The sequence below is a fragment of the Mustelus asterias genome, chromosome 19 (genome assembly GCF_964213995.1).
Source record: "Mustelus asterias chromosome 19, sMusAst1.hap1.1, whole genome shotgun sequence".
Taxonomy (NCBI): Eukaryota; Metazoa; Chordata; class Chondrichthyes; order Carcharhiniformes; family Triakidae; genus Mustelus; species Mustelus asterias.
In genome coordinates this window covers 84,496,501-84,519,907 of record NC_135819.1, presented here as the reverse complement: position 1 = coordinate 84,519,907, position 23,407 = coordinate 84,496,501, and the positions used below count along the sequence as shown (strand labels likewise).

At 44.6% G+C, this 23,407-nt stretch overlaps 1 protein-coding gene across 1 annotated transcript in view; it reads right to left on the bottom strand.

The window, feature by feature from the left end:
- LOC144507516 (semaphorin-3E-like) overlaps window positions 1-23,407 on the bottom strand; it is a 335,905-nt gene that overhangs the window by 178,749 nt on the left and 133,749 nt on the right. The window contains exons 3-4 of the mRNA XM_078234643.1: window positions 16,038-16,100; window positions 7,080-7,199 (exon numbers count right to left, since the gene is read on the bottom strand). Coding sequence (XP_078090769.1) covers window positions 7,080-7,199; window positions 16,038-16,100 — 183 coding nt within the window. The remainder of the gene's footprint in view (window positions 1-7,079; window positions 7,200-16,037; window positions 16,101-23,407) is intronic.

The window sequence follows — 23,407 nt, the reverse complement described above, 5'->3', positions numbered from 1 at the left end:
ACTGTTATAAACTCCAGTGGAAACAATAAAAGATAACATTCCATTAGCTTTCTTAATTATTGCTGTATATACATACTAATATTTTGTGACTCATGCACTGGAACACCCAGATCCCTCTGCACCACAGAATTCTGCAGCTATTCTCCATTTATTGATTCCAGAGATGAGTGGTTTGTTGTATGAAGAGAGATTGAACAGTTTAGGCCGATACTCTCTGGAATTCAGAAGAATGAGGGGAGATCAAACTGAGGCATACAAGATGATAAAAGGTATGAATAAAGTAGACGTGGAGCGGATGCTTCCTCTTATGGGACATTCTAGGACGAGAGGTCATAGTCTCAGGATAAGGGGCAGCAAATTTAAAACAGAGTTGAGGAGAAACTACTTCTCCCAAAGGGTTGTGAATCTGTGGAATTCACTGCCCCGATGTGCGGTGGATGCTGGGACAGTGAGTAAATTTAAGGAGTTAGACAGATTTTTAATTGGTAACGGGTTGAAGGGTTATGGGGAGAAGGCAGGAAAATGGGGATGAGGAGCATATCAGCCATGATAGAATGACAGAGCGGACTTGATGGGCTGAATTGCCTAATTCTGCTCCTATACCTTATGAACGATTGAAGTAATACTCTGCTTTTATCTTCTTCCTGCTAAAGTGAACAATTTCACAGTTTCCCACATTATTTTGCATCTTCCAGACATTTGTGCACTATCTATATTCATCTGCATCCTCCTTATGTTTACTTCACAACATACTTTCCTACCGATCTGGTTATTGTATGCAATTTTATCCACCGTGCCTTTGCTCCCCTTATTCAAGTCACAGAGGGCTGCAGGGAAAAGCCTGGGAACTACAGGCCAGTTAGCCTCACATCTGTGGTGGGTAAATTGTTAGAAGGTATTTTGAGAGACAGGAACTACAGGCATTTAGAGACGCATGGACTGACTAGGGACAGTCAGCATGGCTTTGTGAGTGGAAAATCATGTCTCACAAATTTGATTGAGTTTTTTGAAGGGGTAACCAAGAAGGTAGATGAGGGCAGTGCAGTTGATGTTGTCTACATGGACTTTAGCAAGGCCTTTGACAAGGTACCGCATGGTAGGTTGTTGCATAAAGTTAAATTTCACATGATCCAGGGTGAGGTATCTAAATGGATACAAAATTGGCTTCTTAACAGAAGCCAGAGGGTGATTGTAGAGAGTTGTTTTTCAAACTGGAGGCCTGTGACCAGCGGTGTGCCTCAGGGATCAGTGCTGGGCCCACTGTTATTTGTCATTTACATTAATGATTTGGATGAGAATATAGGGGGCATGGTTAGTAAGTTTGCAGATGACACCAAGATTGGTGGCATGGTGGACAGTGAGGAAGGTTATCTCCAATTGCAGCGGGATCTTGATCAATTGGGCCAATGGGCTGACAAATGGCAGATGGAGTTTAATTTAGACAAATGCGAGCTCATGCACTTTGGTAGATTGAACCAGGGCAGGACTTACTCAGTTAATGGTAGGGCGTTGGGGAGAGTTACAGAAAAAAGAGATCTAGGGGTACATGTTCATAGCTCCTTGAAAGTGGAGTCACAGGTGGACAGAGTGGTGAAGAAGGCATTCGGCATGCTTGGTTTCATCGGAGTTGGGACGTCTTATTGAAGTTGTACAAGACATTGGTAAAGCCACATTTGGAATACTGTGTGCAATTCTGGTCACCCTATTATAGAAAGGATATTATTAAACTGGAAAGAGTGCAGAAAAGATTTACTAGGATGCTACCGGGACTTGATGGATTGAGTTATAAGGAGAGGCTGAATAGACTGGGATTTTTTTCTCTGGAGCGTAGGAGGCTGAGGGGTGACCTTGTAGAGGTCGATAAAATGATGAGGGGCAGAGACAAGGTAGATAGTCAATATATTTTCCCAAAAGTAGGGGAGTCTAAAACTAGACGGCATAGGCTTAAGGTGAGAGGGGAGAGATACAAAAGTGTCCAGAGGGGCAAATTTTTCATACAGAGGGTGGTGAGTGTCTGGAACAAGCTGCCAGAGGGAGAGACGGGTACAATTTTATCTTTTAAAAAGCATTTAGATAGTTACATGGGTACGATGGGTATAGAGGGATGTGGGCCAAATGCGGGCAATTGGGATTAGCTTCGGGATTTTAAAAAAAATAAGGGCGGCATGGACAAGTTGGGCTGAAGGGCCTGTTTCCATGCTGTAATCCTCTATGATTCTATGACTCTAGATATGAATCATGAAAATTTGAGGCCCTAACACTTTGCAAGACTTCAACGAACAAACAAAGAACAAAGAAAATTACAGCACAGGAACAGGTTCTTCGGCCCTGCAATCCTGCAGCGACCATGCTGCCCGACTGAACTAAAACCCCCGACCCTTCCAGGGACCATATCTCTCTATTCCCATCCTATTCATGTATTTGTCAAGACGCTCCTTAAAAGTCACTATCGTATCTGCTTCCACAACCTCCCCCGGCAACGCGTTCCAGGCACCCACCATCCTCTGTGTAAAAAACTTGCCTCGTGCATCTCCTTTAAACCTTTCCCCTCACACCTTAAACCTATGCCCCCTAGTAATTGACTCTTCCACTCTGGGAAAAAGCTTCTGACTATCCACTCTGTCCATGCTTCTCATAATCTTATAGACTTCTATCAGGTCGCCCCTCAACCTATGTCGTTCTACTGAGAACAAACCAAATTTCTCCAACCTCTCCTCATAGCTAATGCCCTCCATACCAGGCAACATCTTGGTAAATCTTTTCTGTACCCTCTCCAAAGCTTCCACATCCTTCTGGTAGTGTGGCGACCAGAATTGAACACTTTATTCCAAGTGGACTAACCAAGGTTCTGTAAAGCTGCAACATAACTTGCCAATATTTAAACTCAATGCCCCAGCTGATGAAGGCAAGCATGCCGTATGCCTTCTTGACTACCTTCTCCACCTGCGTTGCCACTTTCAGTGACCTGTGTACCTGTACACCCAGATCCCTCCGCCTATCAATACTCTTAAGGGTTCTGCCATTTACTGTGTATTTCCTATATGTCTTAGATCTTCCAAAATGCATTACTTCACATTTGTCCGGATTAAACTCTATCTACCATAGAAACATAGAAACCCTACAGTGCAGAAGGAGGCCATTCGGCCCATCGAGTCTGCACCGACCACAATCCCACCCAGGCCCTCCCCCCACATATTTTACCCGCTAATCCCTCTAACCTACGCATCCCAGGACTCTAAGGGACAATTTTTAACCTGGCCAATTAACCTAACCCGCACATCTTTGGACTGTGGGAGGAAACCGGAGCACCCGGAGGAAACCCACGCAGACACGAGGAGAATGTGCAAACTCCACACAGACAGTGACCCGAGCCGGGAATCGAACCCGGGACCCTGGAGCTGTGAAGCAGCAGTGCTAACCACTGTGCTACCGTGCTACCATCTGTCTGCCCAAGTCTCCAACTGATCTATATCCTGCTGTATCTTCTGATGATCCTCATCGCTATCCGCAAATCCACCAACCTTTGTGTCATCCGCAAACTTACTAATCAAACCGGTTACATTTTCCTCCAAATCATTTATATATATATATATATAACAAACAGCAAAGGTCCCAGCACTGATCCCTGAGGAACGCCACTTGTCACAGCCCTCCATTCAGGAACCCTTCCACTGCTATCCTCTGTCTTCTATGACCGAGCAAGTTCTGTATCCACCTTGCCAGCTCACCTCTGATCCCATGCGACTTCACCTTCTGCACCAATCTGCCATGAGGGACCTTGTCAAAGGCCTTGTTGAAGTCCATGTAGACAAGGGGTAAGTTTTTCACTCAGAGGGTGGTGGGTGAGTGGAATCGGCTGACGTCGGTGGTGGTGGAGGCAAACTCGTTGGGGTATTTTAAGAGACTTCTGGATGAGTACATGGGATTTAATGGGATTGAGGGCTATAGATAGGCCTAGAGGTAGGGATATGATCAGCGCAACTTGTGGGCCGAAGGGCCTGTTTGTGCTGTGGCTTTCTAGGTTCTATGTTCTATGTCCACTGCCCTACCCTCATCAATCATCTTTATTACTTCCTCAAAAAACCTGATCAAGTTAGTGAGACATGACCTCTCCCTCACAAAACCATGTTGCCTCTCGCTAATACATCCATTTATTTCCATGTGGGAGTAAACGCTGTCTCGAAGAATCCTCTCCAATAATTTTCCTACCACTGATGTAAGGCTCACCTGCATTATTCTTGCTACCCTTCTTAAACAAAGGAACAACATTGGCTATTCTCCAATCCTCTGGGACCTCCCCTGTAAGAGTTTTAACAACACCAGGTTAAAGTCCAACAGGTTTATTTGGTAGCAAATACCATTCGCTTTCGGAGCGCTGCTCCTTCGTCAGATGGAGTGGAAATCTGCTCTCAAACAGGGCATAGAGACACAAAATCAAGTTACAGAATACTGATTAGAATGTGAATGGCATATCTCTTGTTATCACAACAGATCACATCACTCATCACATTATGCCAGTCAGAAATATGCTTACTCTCTGTTATCTGCCTTTCAGCCAGTCAAGCTTCAATCCACAGTAATATGTACCCACTACACCATAATCTTCTATTTTCCACAATAACCTTTGATGTGATACCTTATCAAATGCCTTCTGGAAATCCCAGTACAGAACATCCACAGGTTCCCCTTCATCCTGAGTGCATGTTACTCCTTCAAAGAACTCCAATCAATTGGTGAAACATGATTTCCCTTCCTCAGAACAATGCTGCCTCTTGTTGATTCCCTTGAGTTTCTTTCTGTGCCCCCCCCAGCTCCTTAATGATTGATTTGAACACTTTCCCCAGTAATCTTATATTGGTTGTTACTGCAATTCTTTGCAAATACTCAGGATTGTTCAGCAAATGCTGTCAAATGGCTGAATCACAACTAATGTTTGACATTATGCTCTGAGTTACGCAAGCATGGATTGGTTGAGTAGGGTTAGTACTCAGCCTATTGTGAACAGCTGAAGGGGTGAACTGCTTGATACGATCCATTGGCTGTTGTGATGTGCAGCCTATGTTCCTTTTGGAATGTGGCATTCTTGCATCAGTCCTGATGAGGACAAGACAAAAAGTTTCAAGAACAAAGAACAATACAGCACAGGAACAGGCCCTTCGGCCCTCCAAACCTGTGCCGCTCATGCAACCAGACCATTTGTTTGTATCCCTCTATTCTCAGTCTGTTCATGTGGCTATCTAGATAAGTCTTAAACAATCCCAGCGTGTCTGCCTCAATCACCTCGCTTGGCAGTGCATTCCAGACCCCCACCACCCTCTGTGTAAAATACGTCCCCCTGACATCTGTGTTGACCCTTACCCCCCTCACCTTGAACCCGTGACCCTTTGTGTTCGTCACCTCCGACCTGGGAAAAAGCTTCCCACTGTTCACCCTATCTATCTATGGCATTTCTTTTTGTCAGTAACACTGGAGTTTATTTCACTCATGGAGAAGAACAGCAAACATTTACAAATTTGATCACAAAGTCTATAATGCCTAAACTTTGCTATAAGTTTGTTTCACTACAAAATGAACCCTAATGAATCATTTCAAACTGAATTTTAAATGAAAAGTATTTTCCAGTTTGGAAAACCCACGCAGTGTCTACGTGGGTTTCCTCCGGGTGCTCCGGTTTCCTCCCACAGTCCAAAGATGTGCGGGTTAGGTTGATTGGCCAGGTTAAAAAAATTGCCCCTTAGAGTCCTGGGATGCATAGGTTAGAGGGATTAGTGGGTAAAATATGTGGGGGTAGGGCCTGGGTGGGATTGTGGTCGGTGCAGACTCGATGGGCCGAATGGCCTCCTTCTGCACTGTAGCGTTTCTATGATTTCTATGATTCTATGAAAACAGCTTGATCACATTAAAGAGGAACTAGGTATCTGAACACATTCCACTGCTTTGCTTTTTCATTATAGGACAGCTAATCTTCAGAGTTATAAATTCTCAAAGCTTTGCCTACATCCTAACTTCAGAAAACATAACATCAGACAAACTCATTAATGATGTCTGGATTATTTCACTAGGAAAGTAGCAACAATGTTCAGGAGATTCTGTAAATGCAAGAAGGAAGAAAAAGAGGGATTGCTATTGGATTGGGAGTTTTCAAAGGAACAAATCGTTTGACTGGACAGGAACTAATTACCTTCACAAACTCTGTCAGCTTGGTGGGCAGTGTAGCAAGTCTGAAGATGCAGTTAAAAAGTAAAAAAGTTTATTTATTAGTCACAAGTAGGCTTACATTAACACTGCAATGAAGTTACTGTGAAATTCCCGTGGTCGCCACATTCCGGCGCCCATTCGGGTCAATGCACCTAACCAGCACATCTTTCAGATTGTGGGAGGAAAGCAGGGGACCTGGAGGAAACCCACACAGACACGGAGAGAACATGCAAACTCCACACAGACACTGACCCAAGCTGGGAATCGACGCTGTGAGGCAGCAGTGCTAACCACTGCACCCCCTACCCCCCCGCCCCCCCCCCAACAAGATGGTCACACTTCCCTGATATATGTTCGGGATAATGTTATTCCAGGTTTAATGTTTCAGTTGTCAGTGCAGCTACAAATCAGTTTCTTGGGTAATTTCTTTGCAATCTATTTAATTATCAACAAGTAAAGACACAAGCTCTGCAAAGATATTCTAATGAACAAGATTTAATTCATTCCCTGAAATTCTTCACTCTATTGATGATCGTTTGAATACCAGTGTTCTGTGTGTAAATTTAATTGCAACATTTTAATCTGTTGGTTTAACATATTTCATCCTGACATTTGGGACTTTCTTGTTGATGTGATATTACAATAATTAATTTGTCTGTGTGAATCCCATCAAAGATATTGCCTGAACATTTATAAGACATTTTTTGTCTTATTTCAGTGAATGATATCTCACACAACAGCGTCTAATTGCGCGGTTTAGGCCAGGAATTGGATATTTGAGTAGTTTAGTTGTTTCAGTGTAAACCTGTAACTACACTGCACAATGTCTCATTTTCTGGCCAATTCTCTGTGGTATTGCACCTCTGTGATTTTTTTCTTACCTCAGCCCAGCGAGCCGCTCTGATGAAGGCACAGCCTGGATCGAAGGCTCCTGTTCCACAGGCCAGGAGGTGAGAGCGATTGTATGAATGAAGAACACTGATAAAATTTGCGCATTCCAACTGTGGCAAAAGAAAGCGAGTGATGTAAACAATAGTTGGAGCCACACCTACTGAGCACTTAATACTTACAACAATTAAATGCAATATTTATGAATTAAAACAGAGAATAATTAGCAAAGAAAAGCATTTGTTCACTATTTTACATCATCTCAATCATTTCAAGATAGTACGTCTAGACTTTAACATTTCATCTGATTAGTCTGATACTTTGGGCTGCACAGATTAATTTAAAAATATTGCTGACAAGGCCTGAACTTTGATAGACATTTTTTGTCTTGCTGCAGTCAATGATATCTTACACCACGGCGTCAAAGCAAATAAACTCTATACTGCAAAACTTCATCTTCAAGTAAAAAAAAACTGAAGCTTATGAAAACTTTGTGTAATGATGCATATTCAGAGACTTCATGAGTGAACACCGAAGGATTTATTTACAAGAATCTACAAGAGCAGCAGCATGTCTGCGGCTAGTTCCAGAACGCCTCCTGCCTAAGAGAACTCCTCCACCTGGGGTTATTCACCATTCTGGGTCCCGATTGGTCACCAGGCCGGGTGACCCTTCCTCTGCAGTGTTCCCTTCCAGGGACAATCACTACATCTTTCCCCCTTCAACTCCTTTATACAATTTACAATAACTAATTTACTCAGTCCTAAAGTAGAACCAAACATTATACATGAGTTGGACAATTATAAATCCAGTCTTTGAGGGGTTTTTGGTTTGTTGTAGAACGGTGTAATTCTGTAGTCGGTGATGTTTCCACAGGATCGACATTAACAGGAACTGCAATCATGGGTACCCCATCCGGCACTGGGAATTCATCACTACTTGTTCCCATGGAGACAGTTATGCAATCTGCTCAAGTTCTTTGGTGCTTATGGGGTCAAAAATAATTTTTGATGGCAACACTAACTGCTGGAGCGTCTTTCATCTCCTCAAGTGGTCAATGTGTTTATGAAGCATCCGTCCTTCTATGTCTACTTGGTATGACAGGGGTCTGGTCTTGGAGACAATAATTTTGGGGATCCAACTTGATCCACTACCTAAGTTTCATATTCTGTACTTAATATGGTGGAGATTTGATTTGAACAAAGAACAAAGAACAAAGAAAATTACAGCACACGAACAGGCCCTTCGGCCCTCCAAGCCTGTACCGACCATGCTGCCGGACTTAACTAAAACCCCCTACCCTTCCGGGGACCAAATCCCTCTATTCCCATCTCATTCATGTACTTGCCAAGATGCCCCTTAAAAGTCACTACCGTATCCGCTTCCACTGCCTCCACCCGCAATGAGTTCCAGGCACCCACCACTCTCTGTGTAAAACATCTGCCTCATACATCTCTTTTAAAACTTGCCCCTCGCATCTTAAACCTATGCCCCCTAGTAATTGCCTCTTCCACCCTGGGAAAAAGCTCCTGACTATCCACTCTGTCCATGCCTCTCATAATCTTGTAGACTTCTATCAGGTCTCCCCTCAACCTCCGTCGCTCCAGTGAGAACAAACCAAGTTTCTCCAACCTCTCCTCATAGCTAATGCCCTTCATACCAGGCAACATCCTGGTAAATCTTTTCTGTACCCTCTCCAAAGCCTCCACATCCTTCTGGTAGTGTGGCGACCAGAATTGAACACTATATTCCAAGTGCGGCCTAACAAAGGTTCTATAAAGCGGCAGCATGACTTGCCAATTTTTAAACTCAATACCCCGGCCGATGAAGGCAGGCATGCCATATGCCTTCTTGGCTATCTTCTCCACCTGCTTTGCCACTTTCAGTGACCTGTGTACCTGTACACCCAGCTCCCTTTGCCTGAGGGTTCTGCCATTTACTGTATATTTCCTATCTGTGTTAGACCTTCCAAAATGCATTACCTCACATTTGTCCGGATTAAACTCCATCTGCCATCTCTCCGCCCAAGTCTCCAACTGATCTATATCCTGCTGTATCCTCTGATGATCCTCATCGCTATCCGCAAATTCACCAACCTTTGTGTGGTCTGCAAACTTACTAATCAATCCAGTTACATTTTCCTCCAAATCATTTATATATATTACAAGCAGCAAAGGTCCCAGCACTGATCCCTGAGGAACACCACTTGTGATGTGGAGATGCCGGCGTTGGACTGGGGTAAACACAGTAAGAGTTTTAACAACACCAGGTTAAAATCCAACAGGAAACCTGTTGGACTTTAACCTGGTGTTGTTAAAACTCTTACAACACCACTTGTCACAGCTCTCCATTCAGAAATGCACCATTTGGTTTGATTTATTGTCACATGAATTAATATAAAGTGGAAGTATTGTTTCTTGCACGCTATACAGCCAAAGCATACCATACATAGGGAAGGAAAGGAAAGAGTGCAGAATGTAGTGTTACATAGAACATAGAACATAGAACATAGAACATTACAGCGCAGAACAGGCCCTTCGGCCCACGATGTTGCACCGACCAGTTAAAAAAAAAAACTGTGACCCTCCAACCTAAACCAATTTCTTTTCGTCCATGAACCTATCTACGGATCTCTTAAACGCCCCCAAACTAGGCGCATTTACTACTGATGCTGGCAGGGCATTCCAATCCCTCACCACCCTCTGGGTAAAGAACCTACCCCTGACATCGGTTCTATAACTACCCCCCCTCAATTTAAAGCCATGCCCCCTCGTGCTGGATTTCTCCATCAGAGGAAAAAGGCTATCACTATCCACCCTATCTAAACCTCTAATCATCTTATATGTTTCAATAAGATCCCCTCTTAGCCGCCGCCTTTCCAGCGAAAACAATCCCAAATCCCTCAGCCTCTCCTCATAGGATCTCCCCTCCATACCAGGCAACATCCTGGTAAACCTCCTCTGCACCCTCTCCAAAGCCTCCACATCCTTCCTGTAATGTGGGGACCAGAACTGCACACAGTACTCCAAGTGCGGCCGCACCAGAGTTGTGTACAGTTGCAACATAACGCTACGACTCCTAAATTCAATCCCCCTACCAATAAACGCCAAGACACCATATGCCTTCTTAACAACCTTATCTACTTGATTCCCAACTTTCAGGGATCTATGCACACATACACCTAGATCCCTCTGCTCCTCCACACTATTCAAAGTCCTCCCGTTAGCCCTATACTCAACACATCTGTTATTCCTACCAAAGTGAATTACCTCACACTTCTCCGCATTAAACTCCATCCGCCACCTCTCGGCCCAACTTTGCAACCTGTCTAAGTCTTCCTGCAAACTACGACACCCTTCCTCACTGTCTACCACACCACCGACTTTGGTGTCATCAGCAAATTTGCTAATCCACCCAACTATACCCTCATCCAGATCATTAATAAATATTACAAACAGCAGTGGCCCCAAAACAGATCCCTGAGGTACACCACTTGTAACCGCACTCCATGATGAATATTTACTATCAACCACCACCCTCTGTTTCCTATCCGCTAGCCAATTCCTGATCCAATTTCCTAGATCACCCCCAATCCCATACATCTGCATTTTCTGCAGAAGCCTACCATGGTGAACCTTATCAAACGCCTTACTAAAATCCATATATACCACGTCCACTGCCTTGCCCCCATCCACCTCCTTGGTCACTTTCTCAAAAAACTCAATAAGGTTAGTAAGGCACGACCTACCTGCCACAAAACCATGCTGACTATCACCTATCAATTCATTACTCTCCAAATAACTATAAATCCTATCCCTTATAATTTTTTCCAACATCTTGCCGACAAATGAAGTGAGACTCACCGGTCTATAATTCCCGGGGAAGTCTCTGTTCCCCTTCTTAAACAATGGGACAACATTCGCTAACCTCCAATCTTCTGGTACTATACCAGAGGCCAACGACGACCTGAAGATCAGAGCCAGAGGCTCTGCAATCACTTCTCTTGCCTCCCAGAGAATCCTTGGATAAATCCCATCCGGACCAGGGGATTTATCTATTTTCAGACCCTCCAGAATATCCTGCACATCCTCCTTATCAACTGTAATACTGTCTATTCTACTCCCTTGCAACCCAGTGTCCTCCTCAGCTATATTCATGTCCCCTTGCGTGAACACCGAAGAGAAATATTGGTTCAATGCTTCACCAATCTCCTCCGGTTCCACACATAACTTCCCTCTGCCATCTATAACTGGCCCTAAACTTTGGGTGCAGAGAAAGATCAACTAAATGTGGGGTAGGTTCATTCAAATGTCTGACGGCAGCAGGGAAGAACCTGTTTTTGAGTTGGTTGGTACATGACCTCAGACTTTTATATTATTTTCCTGACAGAAGAAGGTGGAAGAGAGAATGTCTGGAGTGCGTGGGGCCCTTAATTATGCTGGCTGCTTTTCTGAGACAACGCGAAGTCTAGACAGTGTCAATGGATGGGTGGCTGGTTTGATTTGATTTGATTTAATTTATTACATGATTGCTAACATGTGTTAGCATACAGTGGAAAGTATTGTTTCTTGTGCGCTATATAGACAGAGCATACCATTCATAGAGAAGGAAATGAGAGAATGCAGAATGTAGTGTTACAGTCATACCTAGGGTGTAGAGAAAGATCAACTTAATGCAAGGTAGGTCCATTCAAAAGTCTGACGGCAGCAGGGAAGGAGCTGTTCTTGAGTCGGTTGGTATGTGACCTCAGACTTTTGCATCTTTTTCCCGACGGAAGGTGGTGGAAGGGAGAATGTCCGGGGTGCGTGGGGTCCTTAATTTTGCTGGCTGCTTTGCCGAGGCAGCGGGAAGTGTAGACAGAGTCAATGGATGGGAGGCTGCACTGCATGATGGACTGGGCTTCGTTCATGGCCCTTTGTAGTTTCTTATGGTCTTGGGCAGAGCAGGAGCCATGGCAAGCTGTGATATAACCAGAAAGAAAGCTTTCTATGATGTGTCTGTAAAGATTGATCAGGGTCGTAATGGACATGCCAAATTCCTTAGCCTCCTGAGAAAGTAGAGGCGTTGGTGGGCTTTCTTAACTATAGTGTTGGCATAGGGGGACCATTTCTACTTCATCCCCATTGATGTAGACAGGGGCATGTTCTCCTTTATGCTTCCTGAAGTCGATGACAATCTCCTTCGTTTTCATGACATTGAGGGAGAGATTATTGTCGTCGCACCCATTCACCAGATTCTCGATCTCATTCCTGTACTGTGCCTTGCTGACCACTCTGGGTCCTGATCGGTCACCAGGCCAGGTGACCCTTATTCTGCAGTGTTGCCCTTAAAGGGACAATCACCACATTCTTTCCCCTTTAACTCCTTTGTACAATTTACAATAACTAATTGACTCAGTTGTAAATTCGATCTACTACAGTGGTGTCATCAGCAAACTTGAAGATTGAGTTGGAGGGGAATTTGGCCACACAGTCATAGGTGTATAAGGAGTATAGTAGGGGGCTGAGGACACAGCCTTGTGGGGCACGAGTGTTGAGGATGATCGTGGAGGAGGTGTTGTTGCCTATCCTTACTGATTGTGGTCTGTGAGTTCGGAAGTTCAGGATCCAGCCACAGAGGGAGGAATTGAGCCCAGGCCACGGAGTTTGGAAATGAGTTTCGCAGGAATAATGGTGTTGAAAGCTGAGCTGTAGTCAATAAATAGCAGTCTGTCATAGGTGTCTTTATTATCTAGGTGTTCCAGGATTGGGTGTAAGGCCAGGGAGCTGGTGTCTGCTGTGGACCTGTTGCAGTGGTAGGCGAGCTGTAGTGGATCCAGGCAATCTGGGAGGCCAGAATTGATTTGTGCCATGACTAAGCACTTCGAAATGGCCCATTGATGAGATCTTGAGGAATTTGTGTTTAAACATAAACACTTCTATTGGTAGATTTTAACTGTGAACATTTCTAAGTGTGGTTTTGCATGGAGCTGTTCCATGAAGGTGGGCTGCTTACCGAGGTCTGTCCTAGACTGTTCACTGACCATGTGATGACAGACATCACACTGTCAGGGGTATTACTCTCCAGTTCCATGCTAAACCTTGCTCTGCTGAATATCTTACATAACAGTGTCTGCAGACATATAGCATCACACACCCCTTTCTTTTTCAAAAACGTTCCTCCTTTCTAACAGAAAATACAATAAAATGTTTACTTCTGATCACATTACAATACATTCTTGTGTTTTGGCAGTTCTTCCATAATCTGGGTTCATCACGTGTGAAGGAGTGGTCATGGTTCTCTGTTTCTGGTACTGAGGTCGTGTGATAAAGATTCTTCTCTTTCCAGCATTTCAATTCAACATCTTTTTCAGTGACCATTTTATCGGATTGGTACTTGTGCTTTTCCATTTGTGTGACTGTTTCAACGATCTTGTTCTAGTACGTAATCTCAGTTTCTTTCTCTGAATTGCGGATTCTGCTGTCACTTTTAATGTTTCTACCTCTTCAGATAATTTCTCATTGTCAAGCTTCCTTCTTCAAGCTCTTATTCTCCTGCATCAATTCTTCACTGGACTTGTTCTTATTTTCTAGCTTTTTATGGAGTTCAGCTTTTCCTCCCGTGTCTCATTAAGTTCTTTTTTTGTCAACTTCATTTTGTAAATTTTTGCAAGTTCTTTTCTCCAAGTGTGCTGTCAGCCATGTTATCTTGTTGTTTTACCTTCTTCTCTGGAGCTTAAGTTCTTTTTGCTGATTCCTCTTCATGTTTAATAATTCCTAGTTTCTTCTGAAGTCTTTAATTTCAACATTTCTTCGAAGCATGGGCACATTTCACAAATTCAACCTTCATTTCTACTTGTCTTAACTTCAGTCAAACCATTCTGGCTTCCCTGTTGGTAGGCCTACCTCTGGTGAAATGTTGACTTATTTCCATTCTGCATTTCTCTCTTTGCCTTCATTGCCATTTGGTGTCTTCCCTCTGGGGATAATTGGTTGCCTGTCATTTGGTGGATTTCATTGCCCTGTTTCTGGGATCTTCCACTGCTTCCTACTTGAGGTCCCTTTTTGTTACTTCCTGGGGTCGCTTATTGATTCCTGTTTGAGATCTTTGTTGCTTATGGACATTTTCTTGGAGTTTCTCTCGATTTGGTACCTTCTCTCATTTTCCGGTCCATAGCTCTTTTTTCATCTTGTGGTTGCCACTTTAAGTCTGTTTCCACTTTCAATGTGAGAGGCCACACGACAGCAGATTATAATCCAACAGGTTTATTTGAAATCGCTTTCAATCTGTTACCTCTTTGAGTGTATTGCTGCTTGAAGACTGTCACTGTTCTTTCTCACTCAGCTGTCAGCGGCTTTCAGCATCTTGGCGTGAATCTGGCTGTTCTATTTTGAGCTTTTAAAACTTCTCCTTTTACTAAAGGAAGGCCAATTCAGCAACCTCTGGAATTTTCTTTTCTTTTGGTCATTCGGGGAGCCTATTTCTTTCCCTTCCAGTTTCTTTATATGCTTAGCTTTTTCCTATTTCTCCCGTCCGATCACGACTGTTGGTTTTTATTATTAACTTGTTAACTTGTTTAATATTTTGGGAAATTCTTTTCTTTTGTTTGAAGTTGCTCAGTGCAGGGATCGCTGCTATGGGCTCCCTCCTCGGATCCTATTTAACTTCAACTTCTTGACTTTTCCCTACTTCGCAAGACCTGGCTACAGATCACTTCAGGACATTTTTTTAAAAACCTAAAACTGCAGCATTGCTTTGCAGCTACTCACTGTTGTGGGAAACGTCTCCTCCCTTCAGCTACTGGCCTTTTATTTTATAAAATTTAAAGTGACAGTGTTTCTGTTTCTTCTGTGCAGCAGAATTCTTTTTTTTATATTAACTTAAGTTCCTTTTTTTTAAACTTAAAGCCACAGCTCTAGCTCCGCAGGGTTAATTTCTCTTTTTTGTTCACACTGTAAAGTTCTTCTTTAAACATTTGACTTTGCTAGCTAATTTTACAGGTTTTTTTGCATCTGTCTTTCATCTTAGTTAATTCACTGAGCCTCCCGGACCACCACCTAGCCGACAATGTAAGTGCAGCTACTTCTCTGATTTTTGCTCACTCTTCTTCTGGACTCTGACCAGGGGTCTTGCTGTGATCACCCATCTTGTAACTGTCCATGTTTTCTGATGCTAGATCACTCAGTCTCTGATTAAAACAAGATACTCACATGTGTCGGGCCAAAGGCAGTGTCAGTATAACTCATCCTTGTCACCAGATATAATGATGCACTTTCAGGGACTTTATTAGTGAACAACAAACAATTTATTTACAAGGGTCTACGAGAGCAGCAGCATGTCTGCAGAAAGTTCTGGTCCCTCCTGCCTAAAAGAACTCTTCTCCCTGGGGTCATTCCCCACTCTGAGTCCTCATTCATCACCCAGGCCCTTATACTGTTGTGTTGCCCTTAAAGGGATGGACAACCACCTCACTTTGCCACTTTTTTCCCCCCATAAACAAGTAGAAAAATTCACAACACAGAGTTCACAGCTCACAACTCATGCTATTCTCTCGCTCTATCCCGATAGACAGTTCCTACATTTACATTTACAACATTTGCCTGGGCAAGTTCTTTGTGGATCAACCTAAAACAAATCTTACTGACCCACAGCCTTGGTATGTGGTACCTGATATCGTAGCATGAATGCTTCATGAAGGGTTACAGATTGGAATTCACAATGAAATGTTTCTCTGCTTCATGACTTCTCCAATTCTTCACTTCCTCATAAAGAACAAAACATTTTCTCATAACAACAGAGAACATTAAAACAAAGATTGTGACCATTTGTGTCCTCACTGGTCTAACTCATTTCTCCATATTTTGGAGCAAATTGACATGTCTCACTGATCAAGTTGTTGACTGTTTTGCATGTTTTAGCATTGATGAGCAATACATTTGTCTTGTGAACTCACTGAGATTATTCCAACATACCGTTGAGTCTCTGCCTTTCATTCTACATCCTTCAATTTGACTTGGTGTGCCTGGCCAATAAACCTGAAAGAAGAAAAAAAGAATAACTGAAAACACACGACTAACTGAAAGACCATTTTAAAATGTGATTATCTGTGGGTCAGAGAAAGCTGGGTCCATTCCGAACTCAATGATCCAAATGGTTAAACAGCGCGAGCTCGCATGGAAAGGAAGATCCCTCAACCTTTCCGAATACCTCTGATGTCACTTCCTTTTCATGTCACACTATCTGTAACCCCCACGGCTTGCCTGGGCTTGCAAAATCTCACTAACTGTCCTGGCTGGAGACAATTTAACCTCTGCATAAGCCTCTCTCCACTCGCATTGTCTGCACCTGTAAAGGCTTGATTACCCTGTTCAGACTCGCATTCCAACCATTATCTTGTAATTGAGTTTGTGTCTATATATGCCCTGTTTGTGAAACACCTGATGAAGGGGCAGTGCTCCGAAAGCATATGCTACCAAATCAACCTGTTGGACTTTAACTTGGTGTTGTGAGACTTCTTACTGTTTCATGTAAATGGAATTATTCTCAGATTCTTTATTGTGTGAAAATAAAATGATTTTGAGCTATCGGTAACTCTGCAGCTATCTTGGGGAGTGTGAGGAGATTGAGATGGTGAGGGGCATTGTGTGTGCACCTGGGGATGGGAGGGTTGCTCCTTCCAGGCAGAAGGGAGACAATTTAATAAGAATGGGTTCTGATCCCATGATATATCAGAGCCACAATCCCAATGTTAACACCGAGGGCAGAATGTTCCCATCCTGCCTGCCACAGGAACAGCCGGGGACAGACCACGCAGAGGTCTGCTGATCTCAAGCAAGAATTTCTGGCCTTGGGGAAATGCGGCTGGAAAATCCCACCCAAGTCTCAGAAGAGGCAGCGGAGCAGCTGGAAGAGGTCAACTGGAGCATTTACATTTGACATTGACCAGAGATCTGTGTGATCCATGAAGAGCAGGTCTGTTCCCCCACACTCCAAGAAGTTTAACAACACCAGGTTAAAGTCCAACAGGTTTATTTGGTAGCAAATGCCACTAGCTTTCGGAGCGCTGCCCCTTTGTAACGTGGAGTGGAGATCTGCCACTCAGATCTCCGCCACTCAGATCTCCTCTCCACCTGACGGACGGGCAGCGCTCCGAAAGCTAGTGGCATTTGCTACCAAATAAACCTGTTGGACTTTAACCTGCTGTTGTTAAACTTCTTACTGTGTTTACCCCAGTACAACGCCGGCGTCTCCACATCATGACCCCCACACTCCCCCAGCCCCCCTACCCACAGGCATGTTTCTCCCCCCTCCTCCAGGTCTCTTCATCAACTCCAACCCCCCCCACCCACCCCCAAACCTCCCCAGTTCTAGCAAGAAGTGAGGCTCCCACTGGGATCTGCCCCAACACTGCCCCGGCACAGGCTGAGATTGTCAAGTCGGCAGTGCCAACCTGTGCCAAGAGGCAGTGCCAGAGGGTAATGCCAAGTCCCTTTCCCCCAGGAGTAATACTTACCTTTGCGTCCTCAGAGAGAACCCCATGACAGGTTCACAACAAGGTGAACTATTGTAAACCGCGTCAAAGTGATGTCACATCAATATACGGTGGTGGGCATGTTAATAATATGGAAATGAATTAAAATGTATTGAAATCGGATTCATGCCTATTGTGGCCATGAATCTGGTCACATCGCCAGCGAGATCCGCGACTTCGGGTTGCGCATCATCTTGTGTCACTGCCAGTGGTCCTCGTGGACGGAGGGAGTGGCTGAAGACCCCACCCATAATCAACACATTTCTGAAATTGTTCACCTGTGAAAGTGATGTCTATTCATAGCTGCCATGTTGCCTCAAACTGAGATCAGCAACGTCATCGAATAAACAGCGATTACAGAATTCAGTATCCATCACAAAATGGGGAGGAAACATTCATCTCTTGGAGGTCGATTGCTGAGCTGCAAGATTATTTTATTAAACCAATTCCCTCCTCCAGTTTTCACATCACAATGATCCTTTGAGACTATTTCAAATACCAGCATACAACTGCAGTCAAAGCTGTTGAAAACCATTTGGAATAACTCACAAAAAACCCACAATAAATGCCTCTCTTGACATCTCAGAGATTTCTTCTTTGTATATTTCTCCATTTGGAAATCTCTGTAATTATGTCTTCAATATGAGAAAGGAGACTTGCGTGTTTATGCAGTGGAAGTATGGCCATTTCATGTTTGCAGGATCTCATAGCTGCAGGTATAGATTAGCTGCTGTCAAATGCTTTTGATCAAAGACAGTGTGGAAAGGTGGTTGCACTGCAGTGATGGCGAAGGATAGCGACAGAAAGAACGATCAGTAAAACATATACACCCGTAAAAATCAACCTCCGCTTATTACAATCAATAATCTGTTATTTTTCATTCATTTATGGGATGTGGGTATCGCTGGCTGACCAGCATTCATTGTCCATCCCGAACTGCCCTTCAGAAGGTGGTGCTGAGCTCCCTCCCGGAATGACCATGTCTGTGTTTAACATTAACAAATCCATCAGCTGTGGATAAATTAAATTACATTTTCCAATTCAACATGAAATTAACATATAGCAAAAAACACGTGACTCTCAAAAAACCCCTTTTATTTTAAGTGACTTTCATGAATCTTCAAACAATTGAAAAAGAAAATAAACTCACTCCCTGACTCAGGGGTTGTTTGTTCACAGCCCACACTATAGATGTGAGAACATCATGCAGGTTAGTGTTCCAGTAAAGCACTGAGGGAGTGCTGCACTGTCAGAGGGTCAGCAATGAGGCAGTGCAGCACTGTCAGAGGTCAGTACTGAGGGAGTGCCGCACTGTCAGAGGGTCAGTGCTGAGAGAGTGCCGCACTGTCAGAGGGTCAGTACTGAGGGAGTGCTGCACTGTCAGAGGGTCAGTGCTGAGGGAGTGCTGCACTGTCAGAGGGTCAGCACTGAGGGCGTGCCGCACTGTCAGAGGGTCAGTGCTGAGGGAGTGTCGCACTGTCAGCGGTTCAGTACTGAGGGAGTGCCGCACTGTCAGAGGGTCAGTGCTGAGGAAGTGCTGCACTGTCAGAGGGTCAGTGCTGAGGGAGTGCCGCACTGTCAGATGGTCAGTGCTGAGGACGTGCTGCACTGTCAGAGGGTCAGTGCTGAGGAAGTGCTGCACTGTCAGAGGGTCAGTACTGAGGAAGTGCCACACCGTCAGAGGGTCAGTACTGTTGGACTGCTGCACTGTCAGAGGGTCAGTACTGAGGGAGCGCTGCACTGTCAGAGGGTCAGTACTGAGGGGGTGCTGCACTGTCAGAGGGTCAGTGCTGAGGAAGTGCCACACCGTCAGAGGGTCAGTACTGATGGACTGCTGCATGTCAGAGGGTCAGTACTGAGGGAGCGCTGCACTGTCAGAGGGTCAGTACTGAGGGAGTGTCGCACTGTCAGAGGGTCAGTACTGAGGGAGTGCTGCACTGTCAGAGGGTCAGTACTGAGGGAGCGCTGCTCTGTCAGAGGGTCAGTACTGATGGACTGCTGCACTGTCAGAGGGTCAGTACTGAGGGAGTGCTGCACTGTCAGAGGGTCAGTACTGAGGGAGTGCTGCACTATCAGAGGGTCAGTGCTGAGGGAGTGCTGCACTGTCAGAAGGTCAGTACTGAGGGAGTGCCGCACTGTCAGAGGGTCAGTCCTGAGGCAGTGCTGCACTCTCAGAGGTTCAGTACTGAGGGAGTGAACAAAGAACAAAGAACAGTACAGCACAAGAAACAGGCCCTTCGGCCCTCCAAGCCTGTGCTGCTCCTTGGTCCAACTAGACTATTCGTTTGTATCCCTCCATTCCCAGACTGCTCATGTGACTATCCAGGTAAGTCTTAAACAATGTCAGCGTGTCTGCCTCCACCACCCTACTTGGCAGCGCATTCCAGGCCCCCACCATTCTGTGTAAAAAACATCCCTCTAATATCTGAGTTATACCTCGCCCCTCTCACCTTGAGCCTGTGACCCCTCGTGATCATCACCTCCGACCTGGGAAAAAGCTTCCCACTCTTCACCCTATCTTTACCCTTCATAATTTTGTACACCTCTGTTAGGTCTCCCCTCATTCTCTGTCTTTCCAGGGAGAACAAGCCCAGTTTACCCAATCTCTCCTCATAGCTAAGACCCTCCATACCAGGCAACATCCTGGTAAACCTTCTCTGCACTCTCTCTAAAGCCTCCACGTCCTTCTGGTAGTGCGGCGACCAGAACTGGACACAGTACTCCAAATGTGGCCTAACCAGCGTTCTATACAGCTGCAACATCAGACTCCAGCTTTTATACTCTATACCCCGTCCTATAAAGGCAAGCATACCATATGCCTTCTTCACCACCTTCTCCACCTGTGCTGCCACCTTCAAGGATTTGTGGGCTTGCACACCTAGGTCCCTCTGTGTTTCTATACTCTTGATGGCTCTGCCATTTATTGTATAACTCCCCCCTACATTAGTTCTTCCAAAATGCATCGTGCTGCATTGTCAGCAGGTCATTATTGAGGGAATGCCGCACCATCAGGGGGTCAGTACTGAGAGAACACCGCACTGTCAGAGGGTCAAAACTGAGGGAGTGCCGCACTCTCAGAGGGTCAGTACTGAGGGAGTGCCGCACTGTCAGAGGGACAGTACTGAGGGAGTGCCGCAATGTCAGAGGGTCAGTACTGAGAGAGTGCCGCACTGTCAGAAGGTCAGTATTGAGGGAATGCCGCACTGTCAGAAGGTCAGTACTGAGGGACTGCCGCACTGTCAGAGGGTCAGTACTGAGGGAGTGCCGCACTGTTAGAGGGTCATTACTGAGGGAGTGCTGCACTGTTGGAGGTCAGTACTGAGGGAATGCCGCACTGTTGGAGAGTCAGTACTGAGGGAGTGCTGCACTGTTGGAGGGTCAGTACTGGGGGACTGCCGCACTGTCAGAAGGTCAGTACTGAGGGAATGCCGCACTGTTGGAAGGTCAGTACTGAGGGAGTGTTGCACTGTCAGAGGGTCAGTACTGATGGAGTGCCGCACTGTTGGAGGTTCAGTACTGAGGGAGTGTCGCACTGTTGTAAGGTCAGTACTGAGGGAGTGTCGCACTGTTGGAGGTCTGCGTTTCTGATGAGATGCCAACCCAATGTCTTGTTTTCATTTTCATGCGAATGGAAGAGATGCGAGGATACTAATTGAAGAGCAAAGAGGAATGGTATTATGTCCAAACAATCTCTAAAGCTCAACCAACAATTCGGAAAGAGTTTAACTGGTTCGTGCTGTTTGTTCGGCTTTGCTCATGCAACCATTGGCATTCGAGCAGTCACTAAACTATGTGTTGGTTTTGATGCTTTATTGGGTTAATCTGATTGGTTATTGGTGTATAAGCAAAATCTTATTCCAGAAAAATGATTTTCCCTGGACTGTTTGAGCAAGGTTATGTTTCTTGCTTGGAATCTATTTAATGTGGCAATGGTTTATCTGTACAGGGGCTCAGACAGAGTATTTTTCGAAGGCAGAATGAGTGATGCGTCTGCCACTTTCCCCATTACGTTTCAGTTATGTAAAAGTTTTCCATCCATTCAGCCTCTGATATATTATTGGTGGTTAGGAGATTGCGTTCTGCTGTGGAGAGGTCAGAGCCCCGTGTCATAATGTTTTCGTGAGATCTGATTAATTAAAAAGGACAAATTTATATTTACATTGTGTCTTTTATGTTCTTGGGCTGCATCAATGCACCTTCAACCAATGGATTATTTTTGCACTGTAATCATTGCTATTGAGTAAACCTGGTAAACTACCTCTTACACAGAAAATAAACAGCAACTGCGGAATAGAAGGCACTATTCAATCTCCCAAGGTCTATATCCACCTCCCATAACATTGTCCGACTTTGTCCCTGTCTTCACTTACCTGCTGCTGGAACCCAAGCCTTTCTTATTTTCATTTGACTATCCCCACACATTCCTGTCTTGTCTGCTGCACTAAATCCTCTAGAACACTTATGTCATCCAAAATGTTGTTGTCCATGTCCTAACTTGTAACGAATCCTGTTCCCCTGTAACACCTGGTGCTCACTGACCTGCATTAGCTCCTGGTTAGGCAACATCTTTATTTTAAACTTCCCATCCTTGTTGTCAAATCTCTCCATGGCCTCACCCCTTCTCTATCTCTGTAATTATCTCCAACCCCAAAGCCTCTGAGATATCTGAACTCCACTAATTCTGGCCTCTTGTATGTTACTAATTGTAATCACTCCACCGTTGTCTTCTCTTGGCCCAAGTTATGGAATTCCCTCCAGAAACCACTCTGCCTTTTTACCCTGCTGTCCTCCAGAAAGACACCAATCATTTTGACCAAACCTTTGTAGCCCAGTGACATACTTTGTTTGATGATGCTCCAGTGAAGCATCTTGGGACATTTCTTTAAATTAAAGGCATTATATGAATGTAAGTTGTTGTACACAGCTAGGTGCATTTATAAAAAGCATCTCGCAGCTCAGTATTTTACAACAGGGCTGCTGGGAGCATGCATCATATCAGAGAATAGCTCAGAGGTCATTCAGATACAGAAATGCCTCAATTCGATGTTGGAAGTTATTTGCTCACTGAAATCTAAAAGCCTGGACTGAACATTTCTTTGAGCCTTGCCTATTATTTTCACAAATACAGGTCATAGAGTCATAGAGTTTACAGCATGGAAACACGCCGTTCGGCCCAACTTGTCCATGCCGCCCCTTTTGTTTTAAAACCCCTAAACTAATCCCAATTGCCCGCATTTGGCCCATATCCCTCTATACCCATCGTACCCATGTAACGATCTAAATGCTTTTTAAAAGATAAAATTGTACCCGCCTCTACTACTACCTCTGGCAGCTTGTTCCAGACACTCACCCTCTGTGTGAAAAAATTGCCCCTCTCGACACTTTTGTATCTCTCCCCTCTCACCTTAAACCTATGCCCTCTAGTTTTAGACTCCCCGTCCTTTGGGAAAAGATATTGACTATCTAGCTGATCTGTGCCCCTCATTATTTTATAGACCTCTATAAGGTCACCCCTCAGCCTCCTACGCTCCAGAGAAAAAAGTCCCAGTCTATCCAGCTTCTCCTTATAACTCAATCCATCAAGTCCTGGTCGCATCCGAGTAAATCTTTTCTGCACTCTTTCTAGTTTAATAATATCCTTTCTATAATAGGGTGACCAGAATTGCACACAGTATTCCAAGTGTGGCCTTACCAATGTATTGTACAACTTCAACAAGACGTCCCAACTCCTGTATTCAATGTTCTGTCCGATGAAACCAAGCATGCCGAATGCCTTCTTCACCACTCTGTCCACCTGTGACTCCACTTTCA